The sequence below is a fragment of the Vanacampus margaritifer genome, chromosome 11 (assembly GCF_051991255.1).
Source record: "Vanacampus margaritifer isolate UIUO_Vmar chromosome 11, RoL_Vmar_1.0, whole genome shotgun sequence".
NCBI classification, from domain to species: domain Eukaryota; kingdom Metazoa; phylum Chordata; class Actinopteri; order Syngnathiformes; family Syngnathidae; genus Vanacampus; species Vanacampus margaritifer.
This window is the reverse complement of record NC_135442.1, coordinates 16,081,684-16,099,003: the sequence shown is the minus strand read 5'-3', so window position 1 is coordinate 16,099,003 and position 17,320 is coordinate 16,081,684. Positions and strand designations below refer to the sequence as shown.

The 17,320-nt window shown below is 38.9% G+C and overlaps 1 protein-coding gene across 1 annotated transcript; it reads right to left on the bottom strand.

The window, feature by feature from the left end:
• Nucleotides 1-14,790: 14,790 nt before the first annotated feature.
• kctd12.1 (potassium channel tetramerisation domain containing 12.1) lies at nucleotides 14,791-17,293 on the bottom strand. The gene has a single exon (XM_077580288.1). It carries the CDS (start codon nucleotides 16,961-16,963, stop codon nucleotides 16,100-16,102), a length of 864 nt encoding a protein of 287 aa, XP_077436414.1. The 5' UTR covers nucleotides 16,964-17,293; the 3' UTR covers nucleotides 14,791-16,099.
• Nucleotides 17,294-17,320: the final 27 nt, after the last annotated feature.

Here is a 17,320-nt window from a genome sequence, read left to right as displayed (position 1 = left end):
ATTTTTACATCATTCCCTTGAATGAATCTCTTTTTTAGGCTTGGGGTTTATCTCAGGTCAAATTCCTGCCGGTCCCGGATCACTCAGCATCACTTTAGTGCACTTTGGAGGACTAAAATGGAGCGCAAACACCACAGTCATGAGATCGCCACTCATCCGCTCTCGTCCAGCCGTTCCCCATGTTTGGCATAAACCTATCACCGCCTACGTAATGGTAAGTAAAGCAAGAGAGAAAAATAACAAGAACGGGAGGCCTGGAGCTAATTAGACTGTTTGCCTTGTTAACTCGCTGATGTTTGCTTCACTTTATCACATCACTGGCTTCCATTTGTCTCCAAACTTAATTTCACGCTCTGGCGGGCCGATACTTTGTGTCCTCGGGGGGACGCAACATATGACGTGGATCCCAAATAGTGACAGGTGAGCTTCGCCGTCGGTATCGTTCAAGTGCCCCGTACAAGAGCCACAGAAAAGACAAGTTGAGGTGTTATTGGCGAACCCCCCCGCCAGCCTCCCCTACTGAAAATCGTTAAGTGATCGACAGCGCTAATATGTTAAGCCATCTGACCTTTCTTGGCCTCAGGATGTCAATTGTGGAGGTGTAGGGGGGTGGATGTCGGCCTTGTAAAGAGCTGGCGGGGGGCCGAGAGGAAATTCTAAATCTGGATGTCAGGGGACCAGTGGGGAACCGGGTGCGCTCAATATGATCAGCAGTCATAGTGATAACACCACGTGGTTGAAATCAATAGACAGCAGGCCGATTTTTCAGGAAAAGACTTTCAAAATGGGCAAGAACTCTCTTTTGATACCATTCGTAGTGATTTTTCAAACTTTTTGAGTGAGAGTCATAACGATTAAAAATTATATTGAGCTGGTCTTCAAATGCTGACAGGTATTGAACATTAACCTGGCAATAGCCAGATTGATAATTGTGATTCACTCAAGGGAGTTCTCCACAATATTAATCTGTGATTTGCTCTGGAAAGGCGGGAAATACTGCGCAATACTTCGAGCAGATTGGACAATGCGGCATCTTGTGCACGTCGACCTATCTTTTGTTTTGACCAATCACGGCAACGGATGAAAATGTCGTCGTGGTTGTGTCATAGGTTGAAAAAAAAAAAAGCATATACATTTTTACCAGTTAAAAACGCACAAAGCACCTCTTGCTCTTCTTCATTCAACAAGGAATCGGTGAGTAATTTTGCGGGAACAGAATTAATTGCAGCATCCATTCGTTCATGTTAAGTTTGTTTGTTTCTTACGGTGTCGGTGTTTCCTGGTTTCGTAGCAACCACATATCCCACCCGCAAACCCAATATTGCTTTGTGATTGGTCCAAACCACCAGTGGCTCCCATTGGTGAAAATCAGCGTACTCTGTACAAGATGGATTCTCGGAAGTTTGTGAATTTACAAATACAGAAGAATTCAGCTTGCAAAGCAAGGTTATTATACTGCCCCTTAGTGGCTAACGGCGGACATAGCAGAAGAAGCAGCACATTGTCCGTTGAATTGAAACAAACAATGTGGAAAAAAATGTTAATTAATAATAATTTTAAAAAAAACATTACAAATGTTTATGCTGTTTTTTGGGAAGCTAGAACTGATTAATGGCATTTCCATTCTTTTAACTCATTCACTGCCATTCACGGCTATAGATGTCAAAAAATCATTTGAACTATTTCTATTAGTTTTCCACTTTTTCCACTTTTGTTAATAAGAGTATGAAAACCGAAAAAAAAATCCACAAACAGATAGAAAACATTTGTGATTAATCGTGAGTTAATAATTGAAGTCATGTGATTAATTACAATGAAAAAAAATTATTCACCTGACGCGATTAAAAAAAAGAAATTATAAAAAATTAGGGGTGTCAGGAGATTAAAATGTTAAACACATGACTTCACTAGTTAACTCACGATTAATCACAAATTTTATATCTGTTCTAAATGTACAATAAAAAAATTATAGGTTTTCACACTCTTGTTAACAAAAGTGGAAACAAATGTTTAACTAATAGAATAGTTTAAATGAATTTTTTACGTCTATAGCCGTCAATGGCAGTGAATGAGTTAAATGGGAAAAGATTTGACACGTAAAAAAATAAACTTGTATTTCAAAGCACCAGTGTATTGTTGTATTAGTAAGATTGGTTAAAGTTAGAGTTAGAGAGCAAGAATCTTATTTAGTTGAGATAATTGGGGCTTTGTATTTACAGTAAGGCCAAATGTGCTCTATATGAGAGGCATCCAAGAAAGTTGAGGATGTTACATCACTCTACAGGAAGGCAAATATGAAAGGGTATACGTTCTTTCACAGGAATGGAGAGTGTGAGCAGCTTTTGGTGATGAAGTCACCGTGATGAAACACTTGCATTTCAAAGTGTGAGAATGATCACAAATCAATACTTTCACGGTAGAACGTGTAAGAGACTTTCACCAGGTAAAAAGATATCCCGTTTTGTAAGAGGGACACCTTGAAAAGGAGAGGAAATGTCGAGTCCTTCTTTAGATGACTAAAATGGAATGTGCGACATCACCGAGAAAAAAAAAAAAAAGATGAATCATATGAGGAAGCGGAGGCCGGTAATCCGCTCCCTGCAAATCCAATTGACTTCATGGCCAATGCAAACCCGCATTCATTTTAAGGCTTAACTGCTAAATGTAAGGGTCTACAAGCTGGAAAATGATATTCCTTTTGGGTTAGGTGTTATTATTGTTATACTGCATATTAAACAAATAGCTTTATTGTTATAAAAGAAAAATGTAGGCTAGCTTTTTACGCATGAATGTTCAAATAAGATGAGAATTTTAGCTCAGTAGTATTGCTCTGTGCTCCCAAATTGGTGACATGGTCATGGTGGGGGTTCTAATCACACCGATTTAAAAAGAAAAAAAGAAGACAATCGGCGAAAGTAAACTTTGAGTATCATTTAAGTATCTTGAAGCCTTTTTTTGGAAATCAAAATCTATTTAACATGATGCCCTCACTTTTGGGAAAGGAGAGCCGCAAAGATGCACTTTAGCTCCACATGTTAGAGGGCATAACTATTCGTTGACAACCCACGCTACGCCACTGGCGCCGGGACGCAGACGGCACCTCATGCTGTGGCCGGGCTTTACATGCAATCGGGTTCCGCACAAACAACAAAAGTGGTTAGCTAGTTCGGGATCTCTCGCCACTGGCGGCTACACGCAAATATGCACATGCAATCTTCCTTACAGGCAATGTGAAAACATTGTTTTTTTCCAATTCAGCATTTGAATGACAACGACCCACAAAGAAGTGAAAGAGTGAAGTCCACCATTTCACGATAAACAAGGAGGCGCAGCTGGTGTGCAGCCACACACAGCGGGGGTGTCAATGCAGAAGGACACTTTAGGGCAGCAACACCTGCTACAACCGCGATGCGTTCAGATCACTGATAAGACCAGTTTATACCAGTGTTGTATTCCAACTGGCGGGATATACTGTGCTGTCTGTACTGTAGTTTTAGTTGAGAATAACATTTACAGGGATGCTGCTGTTTGTAGCAATTTGCAGCACAACTCCACTCCACTACACTTAAATTCCAATCCAACCTTGAAACTGAATTAAAGTGGAATAAAATCAGCTTTATAGTGTGTCCTGAAAGTGAAAGAGCAATAAAGAGAGCAGTGCAGAGTGCAGTATTGAGCTTTTATCGTAAACTATAACGGCCGTGGAAAGATCAAGTTTGTTAGGTGTAGTGTTAATTTTATCAGACATTTTTTAATTTAGTCTCAGTTTTAGTCCCGTTTTTAACCACGCTTGTTAGTTTTTAACATAGTTAGTCAACCTCATCTCGTTTTTTTATTTAGTGCACATCTAGTCGACTATAAATCTAGCATTTTAGTGCTTATTTTAGTCCAAGAAAACGTAATTTTATTCGTCTAGTTTTAGTCAACAAAAACTGTCAACAAACTAGTTTTAGTCAGGACAATCATTTTACCCCTGCATTTTTTTTTTGGGTCAGTAGATAATGTTGAACGGAAGTTCACGGAAGAGGATTAGGGCCAGCAAAGAGAAAGTTTGGCAGGATTCTCACTTTATTCTCAGAATTCTCACTTTAAAGGCAGTAAAGTGAGAATTCTGACTTTAATCTCAGAATTATGACTTTAAAGTGAGAATTGTCTCTTTATTCTCAGAATTCTGACTTTAAAGTGAGTATTCTAAGAATAAAGTCAGAATCCTGCCAAGCCTTTTTTCTCTCTCGTCACTGGCCCTAATCCTTTTCCGTACATATCAGATCTAAAACTATTTCACATAAAATTTTCTCTCATCTTTTTGATGAAAATTAACTTGACACACAATTACAGTATAGCAATAAGTGGCTACTATGGCTCCATGCTACAAGCTAGTAAATTAGCTAGCATTAGTTAGTGGTCAGATTAACATTATTGTTGGAACGTTATAGCTGTTGGATTAATGTTACATCAGAGGTGGGCATCGAGGGCCGGAGTCCTGCAGGTTTTGCATGTTGCCCTTTTCCAACACAGCTGATATTTGATCAGCTCATCAGCAAGCTCTGCACAAGACTGATAACAATCCTGTTGATTGGATTTAGCTTGTGTTGGAAATGAGAAATGAGACATGACAGTGTCACAGTGACAGATTAGCAGAGACAAGATTTTACAAAATCATACAATTTCCGTCTCGTTTTTCTTCATGAAGTAAAATGTCCATAGATTTTAGTCCAGTTTTTATTAAGCGAAGTACATTTTCATCTGGTCTGCATTAGTCGACGGAAATGCAGGCTGATTTAGACCCAATTATTGTTTATTAATGAGGATTTTAGTCCAGTCTAGTTTTAGTCCCGTGAAAAATGTGTGTTGGCGGAATTATTTTTGTTTAGTTTTTTTTTTTTTTTTTTTTTTTTAAACAGGCCTCAGAATAAAAGTGTGGTTAAATAAGCCGGCAACGTGTACTTGACTAATCACTCAATTGTGAAAATGTAGAGGAAAACCTCAAAAGTTGAGCAAATTCTGTTCCGGGATGCTAAATTCACAAATACTGTATTGGACGCACAAGTAATGTTTTCAAATGTACAGTCATCGATTCATAAGAAACTTTATTCACTTTAACAGGCAATTTTAAAGAAAGGTTTTAATATTTGAAGGGACTTGTCCACTATTCCTTTGTCCATTACGCTTGTGGTTTTAGATTGTTTAATAATTTAGGGTCATAGGGTCAGTTTAAATCATAATTCTTACCCCTATGGTCATGAACGAATGAAAATTGGATTGATGGATTTTGTTCAGCCGTGTTGTTTTTCTAAATGTTTGCTTTAGCCTATTTTTAGCGTGATGCATGAAGGCAAACACACCATAATAGAACCAGAACATGCAAGCTTAGGGGGTTTTGCGGCCTTGCGGTTATGCATGCTGTGCCTTCCAAATATATGTTGGGAAATGTGTCTTCTGGTCTACGAGCATCAAAATAGCACCATTGATGTTTGCCAGAACACGCAAGAGTGGTAAGCTTTGCCTGTGGGTGGTTGGACGCTGCCTTTCTCTGCTCTTTCACGACTGCTCTCAAATGTGCAGCTTTGTACTAAAGTGCAGTTAAATACTGATGTGCTCTTTAGATATGTAGCAAACACGCCAGGTGTTAATCAAATCAAGTGAAGGCGTCTTCATTTTTTTGACCTAGTTATCCACTCGTGCTTTAACCTGTAAACAAGCAGAGGAGGCAGACATCTGTCAAAGGAAGAGTGGAGCAGATGTCAATATGTTTTCATATCTGAGGTCGTTTCAGTTCCTCTGAGGACGGTCAGCTTTAGGATCAAATATGATGCAATAGTCGAATAATTGTTATACATTATAGTTGTGGGAGACTTGGTCATAATTTGAATTTTACAACATATATGTATTTCTATATTACAATAAAACAAATATTTTTGAAGTTAAATTTAAAAAAATAAATAAAATTATCCCATTAAAAAATATACTGTATATATTAACTCATTTACTGCCATTGACGGCTATAGATATAACTATTTCTATTAGTTTAACAATTTTTCCACTTTTGTTATGTTCAGTATGAAAACCTAGAAAAAAAATATTGTACATTTAGAACAGATATAAAATTTGTGATTAATTGTAAGTTAACTAGTGAAGTCATGCCATTAATTAAAAAATATATATATATTATAATTATTATTTTTTTAATTTTTAATATTATTTTCTTTTTTTCTTGTTTTTTTTTTTTTTAAGAAAATATTATTAAAAATTAGGGACGTCAGGCGATTAATTTTTTTAATCATAATTAATCACATGACTTAACTAGTTAACTCACAATTAATCACAAATTTTATATCTGTTCTAAATGTACAATAAAAAAATTCTAGGTTTTCATACTCTTATTAACAAAAGTGGGGGAAAAAATGTTAAACTAAAAGAGATAGTTAAAATTTAATTTTGACATCTATAGCCGTTAATGGCAGCGAATGAGTTAATATAATCATAATTTGGATCAAATAGTCTCCTGCCACCGATGCTTTAGGTTTGTGTGTGTGTAAATCAGGCATTTAACTCCACTTTTTCTTCGACGTTTGACTTCCTCTGCTCTGCAGCCTACACTTTTTATTTAGTTCCTTTCTAAAGATAACCCCCTTCTTCCTGTTGAGACTGAAGCTCCTTACAGGGAACTGTTGCCACTAAAAGAAGCACAGCGGAACCTGCAGTGAGTCCCAGATGACATTTATTGATATACTGCAGTGTGTTGCATAATTACGGCGGGGGCTTCCATAAACTCCACAAGGCTTTATTGAAATGCTTAATGCTAATGATTGGATCGAATCGCTTGTGCAGAATGTTTGTATTCCATTTGGTCTGAACATGACAGATAATGCATGATGTCATCGTTCTCTTTACACAGTGAAACCTCTTTAAACAATTTGGAGTTCAACATGTGAAAGATGGTTTCAAAAGTCAAACAGAACGTTAAAATGATCGTGAATGGCATCAAGACTTCAGCGCAGTCTCTGTTCTAATTCATCCCAAAGGTGATGTGAGTGTGTTGAGGTCAGGCCAGTCAAGTTCATTCACACTAGACTGTCATCAAGCAGTGATGCGCAGTCATGTTGGAAGAGGAAGGAGCCAGCTCCAAACTGTTCCCACAAAGTTGGCAGTATGGAACGGTCCAAATTATTTTGATATATGCTGAAGCAACACCATAATCCCCCACCACCACTTTACACTCTAGACGCATAGTTTTGCTCCGAATTGTACAACCTCACAGACGTTTCACTTCTAAATTGAAGCCGTACGTGTGGTTGCTGTCGTGTACGATTTTACACCCTACAATTGTGATTTGCATAGAAGTTCCCCCCCATCCCAAAACCAAAAGCCAGAGCGAAGCTTGCTTTGAAACCACACTGCTCTCATCAAAGGCGGCCATCTTGATCTGTTTTTGCTCTCAAAAGTAGATTTCTGAGATGGTGTGGCCATTATGAAATGTCAAAAAACAACAACATTGATGCTGCAAAATTTGGTTTTTGGTCACTAAAAGAAATAAAGTACAAATCTTTTCCATAAAAAAATAACATTCAAGAGGTACCCTTTTCATACTGCTCTCAAGTTGAATACCTACGGAAGCGTATTGCATTCACTTGAAGAAAAAAAAACTACTCGACACATTTTTGGGGAAGCTTTTTTTTTTTTTTTTTGTATTTTATTTTTAGTTCAGTTTTTCTGAATATTCTTTTCTGTTTTACTGAATATTCTTTTTCTGTCCCAAAAATATTCCGAAAAACAGATTAAAATTATTCAGAAAAACAGGAGGAAAAATTACTCAGCAAAACAGGGAAGGGGGGAGATGATTATTCAGAAAAAAACGGGGGGGGGGGGGTTAAATAGTCACAAAAAAAAAGAAAAATTTATAAAAAAAATGATTCGGAAAAACAGAACACCAGCTCTGTTTTTCGTAGTAATTTTATTTTTTACCTCTGAACTCCAAGTGACTTGTTGCAGACTCGCTAATAGCGGAAACGGACACTTTCCCGCATACCTCCATATGCAATAAGATGGTCATGTTTACTTAATGGCTCTCAATAAAGGAATGAATGTGTATACTGTATTGTGGTTTGTTCTCTAATCTCTGAGGGAAAATCCCTTTAAAAAAAATACTCAGAAAAACAGAAAAAAAAAATTCAGAAAAATAATTATTTTATAAAACAGGGAAAAATTACTCAGAAAAAAAGAAAAACATATTCAGAAAAACTGAGGGGAAAAAAATGTTTTTTTTTAAAAACAGGGAAAAAAATGTTCTAAGCTCCCCCCAAAAATAGTCAGAAAAACTGGAGTTTTTCCCCCCCAAGTGAATGCAATACGTTTCCGTAAATACCTGCTACAGAACTCTTCCTAATCTGATATTGTGAGATGTCCTCACATTGAGAGGTTGTGTTTGCGACTCTCGGTTCAATTAGAATAATCATGAGGCTTTCGGTTGGGAGTCACCGTTGTGATGTGCAAATGAAAGCAGCTTTGATCTAAAATAAGTCATGAAGCTGAGGAGTATCCTGAGTCCATATGAGGGAGTCAATCAGCAGTCATATGCTGAACAAGTGACGCACAATATGTACCCAATAAAATGTGAAACAACTCAACAGCATTAATATCTCCTTATTATTGTCCTTTCATGTTTCCTTTTGACTTTTACGCTCGTTGTCTAATGCCATCATCAGACGAAAGAACTTTCCCGACAATTGAAATAATGTGTATAATGATTTGCCTTTTGGCCTAGCGCTAGCAAGTGGCTGGCTGTAGCAACTAACAATGACAGTGTAATATTTAAAGCATATTTTCCCCCAACATGTTGGTTTGTATTCAAATAATTCCCAAAAAATCGACCTACAAAACACTCCACAAGCAAGGCTAACATGCTAACGCGGAGAATGTTTTACATGATGTTTTAACATTTTTAACTGTCAGATACACATAAAACAAGTTAACTGCTGTTAATAAGGAACTACTTTTGAGGCATTTTTAAGTTTAAGAGGGGTACTAACCGTACCACTCTATGTGTAAATTTGGAACTAACTATAATAGGCTTCACTGCACAAATGACATGGTATGCTGTGTATGCTATACGTCTCCATTGGAAATGTACAATATATCATGTAAATGGGATTGGTTCTTGGCTCAAATGGTTACCAACATAGAATTATTAACTGTATGTTACTAACCTCACAGGCAATGTTTTCAGTGACAAATTAGCAGCAATTAAGCCATTTTCTGCTGTGTCGAATTGGTGTGTTTTTTGGGATGTGGTAGCAGTGGTAAAAAAACAAAAAAAATATGAGGTGGATTACGTCAGGTACAGTAAATCCCTACTGAAGGCCCAAATACCAAATGATTGGCCTGCCACTGCATTTTAACAATCTTAACTATCCAACAGATGTCGAGAGAAGTTAACCATTGTATCATAAAGCAAAAAAGTAATACTAACTACAATATAAAAAAAATAAAAACTACTCAAATTGTGCAACTTCTTGGGGGCATTCAACTTCCGTTTTAACCATAAAATTAATTAATAAATAGGGGGGGGGGGGGGGGGGGAATCAGCCATCCACTTTCTACCTCTTGTAGTATTTTTTTTTTTAAAGAAATCAATCATTTTAAAAGAAAAGTGATATATTACAATAGCTCTTGAATGCTTTTGAAACTGTGATGTTCAGTAGCAATTGACCTGAGAAGCCATTTGCACTTCATTAGCTTCGGTTCGCTTGCCAGCTATGGTTGTTTTGAAGAGTAATCAATTTCGCAAGTCAACACGATAAGATCACTCTGCTGATACAAGCATTGAAATCATTAATCAGTAAGATTATATACACAGCCAGTGATAATCATGAGGCAAGTTATTCATCTCTGTGTGTTTCGGGTGGAGAAAAATGAATCTATAACCTCAAAAAATACAGTTTTTTTCTTTCAACATCAAAAACAAGGAGAAAACTTCAACTGGTACTGGCCGACCCGATACTTGAAGCGTCTTTGAGACTGAAGGCTCTGTTTTCGTGACAGGCATAAAGTGGGTTCGACCAAATCATTCGGGAACAGGTACTCAGACAAGCGTGGAACTTGGAGAAGATAAAAAAAACACACAATACAATGATAATGTTTTATGAATGAAACATGTCACATCAGACCAGATGTGTGCCCTGTGTCGGTGTTAGACATCGTTGAGCCGGCATCAATTTGACATCGACTTTCTGCCACCAAGTTGTCAATTTGCAAGACGCATCTTCAAGACACGCCTTCTGCTGTGCTGGACCGCCGAGTCGTCTGCCAGCATTGGCGCTCCATAGCTGATGCACTGTCTACGAAAATAGAGCCCTGAATGAAAAAAGTGTTGTTGTTCCTGCAAATCGCCTCGACATATTTCACTGTCATCATGTTTACTGATGCCATATTATCTCAGATATCTCATAAAATAACTGGGTTCTTATTTTTGACATAGAATAAAGCTTAAGTAGGGTACGCACGTACAGTACTGACAATGAGGCTTAATTGGAGCATTTTCTTGCCTATTCGGGCAAAATCATCGACGAAAGCAAAGCCGGCTTCGTTCCTCAAACAAATCTCGTACACAAAGAAGCATTTCAAGGCTTGCGTGTGTCCAAAAGAAGACGCTGAGGACGTTTAATGGCTGTAATGTATAAGCCAAGTCGGGTGTGGCGCTGTAGCGCAGCCACAGGGAGTTAACGGAAAGCGTAGAAGAAGAATCAGCGAAGAAGACGGACACTTTTTTAAAAAAAACTTTATTGCAATCTACAGAATAAACATGGCTTCTCAACATGAAAAAGACGAACAAAGGAGAAGTGACAATGGCGGGTGATTCAAGTACAAGATTGCTTGTTGAACGTGGGAGTAAAGAAGCAAAATATTTTGCTGGAAAAGCATGAGCAAGCTAAGGAGGCTGCGCAAAACGACTACGACACGGCTATCCGACATTGTTGTTGACAGACTGACGGTTCGCACGCAGTCACGCAAGAATTGACGCATACGTCATCAATGTTTAACAATATTGTTTGTCAAATGGCAGAGTAATGACGCTCATTAGATTAAATGGAGTCAGCTGTGCTAATGCCGAGTTAACCTTTCCTGAATCTATCACCTGACCGACGCAGGGGAGACGGTTTCTCCAGGGCATGATACAATGTTGAGGTTGGGCTTTATCAGCACGTTAGTTTCAATGAATAATCCACAAAACACACAGCAGTCCACTTAACACTACACATGCACTCACACACATACAGAACTTCTGAGAAACAGTTAGTCGTAATATCTACACAAACACATGACATCACAAGAGTTGCAACATTGATTGGTCAAATGGCCCACATGACCAAAATACTGCTGAACATAGACACAGGAGCATCATTAAGAAGAATCAATAACAGCGGCGGTGTACTATTCGGCATCGCTTAGTTGGAACCGATCTTAAATTGAAACTGAGACTCGATTCCCATTCAAGCACTATCAAAAATGGATGGATGGAAAATCCCAAATGCAAAGGGACAAAATAAGAAACCTTTCTAGTTTAATATTGTTAAATTGCAAAGGGATCCCTCAGGGATGTGTCCTAAATCCCCTACAGGGGTTTATCTCCACCACCGGTTTTAAAATATTTTAAATCCTCTCTCACTATCTTGTGAATGCAAAGTCTCTTCTTTGATGTGAATGAGCAAGGTGGTCCAAATATGCATGTCTCTCATATTAGCGTGCAGCTGGACCCTTTCACACTTGCAACTGACAATGATAGTGTGTGTGCACAGCTGCACGATTAGCATGTTACGCATCTCAATTTATGTGAAAGAACCCCCCGCGATATTTACCGCCGCCCGAGCTGTTTAATAGCTGCGTGACGCGTCTGGGTTCTAATGAGGTCCAGTGCAGTTTCTCTTTGAGGCCGCCTCTTTGATTGCCTGCAGTTTAAAAAGGTCAGCGGACGTTAAGAAGGCGGGGCTGGCACAGGGTGGGAGAAAAACTGTTTATTATAGAATTGGTCAATGTAAGGAGTTACATTTTGTGTGTGTGTGAGAGTATATATATATATATATATATATAAATAAATAAATATATATATACAGTACAGTATATATATATATATATATATATATATATATATATATATATATATATATATATATATATATATATATATATATATATATATATATATATATATATATATATATATATATATAAAGTTTGCGAACCTCTTGAGCAATTTGAACTTTCCAATTGATTCAACCTGATTTTGTTGTTCAATCTAGGTTGATCAATTCAATGCATTGTTCTTTTTTTTTTTTTAACAATTGTGCAGTCAAAACTTAATTAAAAAGAGTTTTGGTCAATTCATGTAGGTACAAAAGAAAGTGAACCCCAAGCTGCATTGGTTAAAACAAGCAGTCAAGTAGGACCAGGTGGGACAAATTGGTAGCTAAACTAACCACTGAAATGGACCGATGAAATGAGAGGTTTAGCAAAGAAATTGTGCATCACTGACTGAAACTGAGACAAAACCACGTCACTTTAGTCTTACCCAGGTGAACCCATACAGGTCAGTCATGCTGGGAGGAAGAGAAATCTCAGGGGACCTCAGGAAGTGGGTAGTGACAGCACATCTGTATGGGGAAAGCTATAAAGTCATCTAAAAAAAAATTGTGCTTCATCATTCCACTGTGACGCAGATCATCTGCAACTAGAGAACACTGAATTTTACTACAATCCTGCCTAGAAATGGACGACCTTCTAACATATCAGAAAGAACCACAAGAAAAATGATAATTCAGGTGAAAGCCAACCTGAACATCACATCGAGGCATTTGCAGACCTCTTTTGCTGGATCTGGGACACGTGCATGTTTTAACAATCAGAAGAAAAGTCAATCGACAAGACATTCATGGAAGGCTTGCTAGGTAGAAACAAAAAAGATCAAAGCTGCCCATCTCAACTTTGCCAGAGAGTACCTGGACAAACCTGAAGCTTTTTGGAAGTCCCTTCTGTGGACAGATGAGTCAAAAATGTAATTGTTTGGTCACAATTTAAACAGTCATGTTTGGTGAAAAGTCCTCAGGACCTGGACAACTCCACATAATCCAGGGAATCATGAATTCAGAGGAATATTGTGAAATCCTGGATTATAACCTGACCGTCCTTTGTGAAGTTACAGCCTGGTAGAAGATGGATCATGCAACATGACAATAATCCAAAGCATTCCAGCAATACAACCAAGGAATGTCTGAAGAACAACAAGATTCATGTTCTGCATGTGCCCAGTCAAAATCCTGACTTCAATTCTTTCAAAATACTGTGGCGGGACCCGAAGCGGGCAGTTTATGCTATACGCCCATCCAACCTCTCTCAACTGGCTGCATTTTGCAAGGAAGAGTGGCAAAAATCCCCTAAAGTAAATGTGAAAGACTGATAAGTCACTAAAGAAAGTGTTTGGATGAAGTTCTCATTGCAAAAGGAGGTGCAATGTCTGAGGTTCACATACTTTTACAAGTTGTTCTTGAATGAATTGACAATTCTATCATTCTTTTTGTTCAAGTCCATTATTTTCAATGCCAGCATTGTAGATTGGTGTATGACTAAACATTTAATAAGGTTATTTTAATATTTTATAGAAAAAATCTGACCACGACTGCAGGGTTCACAAACTTAAAGCACTGTATATATATGAGAAGAATTCCGACTGCCAGAAAATACAAAAAAAAAAGAACAAAAAAGAAGAAAGAATAGTAGTAGAAGCAGATCATGAGCAGTTAGGCACATATACTTGGTTCAAGTGTAACAAATTATCGTTAAATATTAGGAAGACTTTCTATATGGTCTTCCATACTGGCAGTCATAAATTTACAGATCCAGTTATGAATATAACTCTCGATGGCATCTCTATTAAAAAAGTTGATTCTATTACATTTTTAGGAGTCTATATAGATCAATGTATCACTTTTAGGAAACACATTGACGAGATTATAAAAAATTGTCCAAAAATGTAGGACTACTTTTTAAAGTACGGAATTTTTTTACCAAAATAAGCACTACAGTCACTTTATAAATCCTTATTCGAGCCACATTTAAATTATTGTAACATTATTTGGTATATATTGTGGTACGGTGTTTGCTTTCTCTCCTTGCATCAAATCGCATCGAATCAAATCTTTCAATTAATCCAATAGGTTTTATTTCATCTATCTGAAATGAAACCCATATGTCACATTGTTTGACCACACTAGAAGCTATTTTGTATTTGATAAATACTGTATATCTATATAATTACCACTTGTTAGTAATTATGACATACATTATTTATTAGTTCATTCTTGTTCATTGTGGTGGCCTGGACCCCCGTTTAATAAGATCATAGCTTTTTGGGGTGTCCCTTTTCACAATTCAAGCAAAAATGTATACTCCGTTGTAAGAAGACTTTATTGATCGCACTGATGTGTCATTATATTTATGGCTTGTGTGATTTTGTGAAATTGTGAAATAAACAAACAAAAAATTAAGGGAAAATGTGCCCCGTTTGTCTCTCTGCATGTACCCTGTTTTAACTATACTTTCTCCTGCCACAATTTGGTTGGATATTTGGGCAAAATAATAACATTTTCAAGATTGGCCTAAGTGGCAATGCTTTTTGAAAGCACATGGATCAACTACAACTCGCATAGCTAAAATAATAATAATAATAATAATAATAAAGATGCAATGGTAGGAATGTTCTCAGACACACACTGAAAAAAAAATACTCCAAAAACAATATAAGTATAATGAGTTTATTCATACACAAAATGGCCACTTTGTTGGTGAGTAACACCGTGTTGCACTGCTATCATGCTACACTACTAGCTGAAGCAGCTAATGCCATCCCACCAACTAAAATTGTCTGAATTTCTTAAGTCTGTCTTCTTGTTTCTGATCAAGGGGGAGGGAGCGGGGGGTGTTAACAATAAAAAAAAAAGAAGAAGAAAGAAATACATTATTTTTATTGGACAAGAGCGATATGTAAAAAGACGGGGGGGAGAACTTCTCTTATACAGCTAACAGCAGAGCCAATCTGGTAGATTCACTGTCAGGACATTGGGGTCTTTTAACAAAAGACAAAAAGGAATTTATTGTTTTGTCATCCTAATTAAGATAGCAGTGAGTGATGACAGATGAAAATCAGATGTTGGACTGTGACCTAGACTAATGTTAAGTTGTATGCCACTGCTTTGCACTAAATTGGACAGCGTCTGTCACCACAGACATTTCTTTCACATCACAGGTCACAAGGTCACAATTTTAACTGGATTAGGTTCAAATGTTGTGCTTTTTTAACTTCAATTCTTAACATGGGCCAAATTTTGTATCTCTTTCTGGTATGTTATTCAACATACAGTTAACAGGTTCATTGAAGGGGATGTTATTACTGGAACCAAATTGTTTTGATGAAAAACTTTTGTTACATACACATAGAATTAGAAATATTTTTTTAGTAGCATATATGATGATTCCACTTCATTGGTCCAAAAATACTATGAATGCCGTATCTTTGTTCATCTTATGCCGGCGATGAATAACGACAGGCAGAACAATGAAATGCTCTTCCACTCCCACTATTATCTCAGTACAGTGAACCTCAGCTATTCGACAGGAGATTGGGACAGAGAAGGTTAAAAATCCGCGAGTAACAACCTAAAAAGGCCACAAAATGGCGGCAAAGGACTACTTTGGTCGAAATGAAGCTCCTTAACTCACTTAAACAGTTGTGAGCACCGGTGACAACTAAAACGGCAGAGAGGTGAATTTTTCAGCAAATTTGGGAGGATGGATTTTCCAAAAAGGAATTGGCGAAAAGGCAAAGGGGGTGGGGGTCACTGTAGGGTTTCTTCTTTTTTGTGAGTTTTTACTTGATAGTGTGATAATGTCAAATATGCACATGGCTCAATAAAGACTGGGGAACACTGGTCTACAACCATGCAGTATAAGGGGTGCAATAATATCAGAATTTTATATGGTCAGAAGGGTAATTCATATTCCAAGGACTCAGTAAAGGGTCTTAATTATTTGCATTTAAAAAGTGCTGTTGCTACTGTTCTCGACAGAAGACATATTCGGTGTAACTTGTCCAGATTTTGTCCTCGCCGGGGTCATTGCTGGTGTAGGCGCAGGTGCCCGTGGAGCTGCATGCCACCATGTGGAAGCCCACCTCGGTCAGCTTGTCAAAGGCCTGCTCCAGGAAATTATACTTGAGGTAGTAGCGCGACGTGTACCTCTCCGGCGGACGATCCGGGTCTCGGCTCTCATTCAGCGTGTCTCCGAACACCTCCTTGGCAAGGGAGGTCTTCCCGCACACGGTGATGCGCGCCACCCTGCGGAATTTGGCGTCGGTCTGGATATCCCGGCCGATGGTGTACGAGCCCCGGTAGCCCACGGTGATGTAGCCCGACTTCCTGGAGTCCATAGACGGGGAGCGCACGGCTGTGCCGGTGCGTAACGCCACCTCCGCGCCCCCGGCGGACGCGCAGGGCGGCTGGCCGCCTGGGAGCGAGCCGTCCTCGGTGTCGCTGTGACCGATCTCCTCGCTGATGGAGTTGTCCTTGCTCATCTGCGGGCAGAGCCTCTTGGCCAGCTCCCGAAGCTGGAAGAAGTCCGCCTCCCTACGCAGTCGGCTCCTCTCCGGGAAGTAGTCCGGCAGCACCAAGGTCAGGTCGCGCAGGTAGTCGAGAACGTAGCGGAACAAGAAGCCGTCCCGATCCAGGAAGAAGCGGCCCTTAGTGTCCCTGGCCAGCTCTTTGGGGGTCCGGCGGCTGAACATGTGCCACAAGAGCGAGTCCGGCACTGCGACGAGAGTTTGGAGCCGGGTGACGTACACCTGGCCCCCGACGTTCAGCTCGACGATGTCCGGGAAGTGGGAGTCGTCACGTTGTTTGCACGCCTCGGCCAGAGCCATCGTGTCCGGTAGCGTGTCCGTGTGTCCGGTAGCGTGTCCGTGTGTCCGTGTGCGTGTCGGCTCCTTCAGTGGGCTGGCTGACTGAGCCTCAAGAGGCTGCAAACGGCTTATGAAGCGTGGACCCGGTGGAGGAAAGGGAAGGATGGGGGTGGGGGGTGCAGTTAACCATTAAACTACACTACCCGGCTTTAATGTACTGTAAATGAATGCTGTGGATAAAGGGGAGTGGACAAACAAATATGGCAACGTGAAATGATTTTAACCCTCGGTGGAAGTTAAAATGTTGCCTACGCGTACTTGCGTCGTGTGTGTGACACTCGGTTGTAAATGTGGTAAGGCTGACACCATTCGCTGCTA

What these genes read in the sequence shown, in the direction of transcription:
- kctd12.1 (XM_077580288.1), bottom strand. Translation starts at nt 16,963, where the DNA reads ATGGCTCTGGCCGAGGCGTGCAAACAACGTGACGACTCCCACTTCCCG.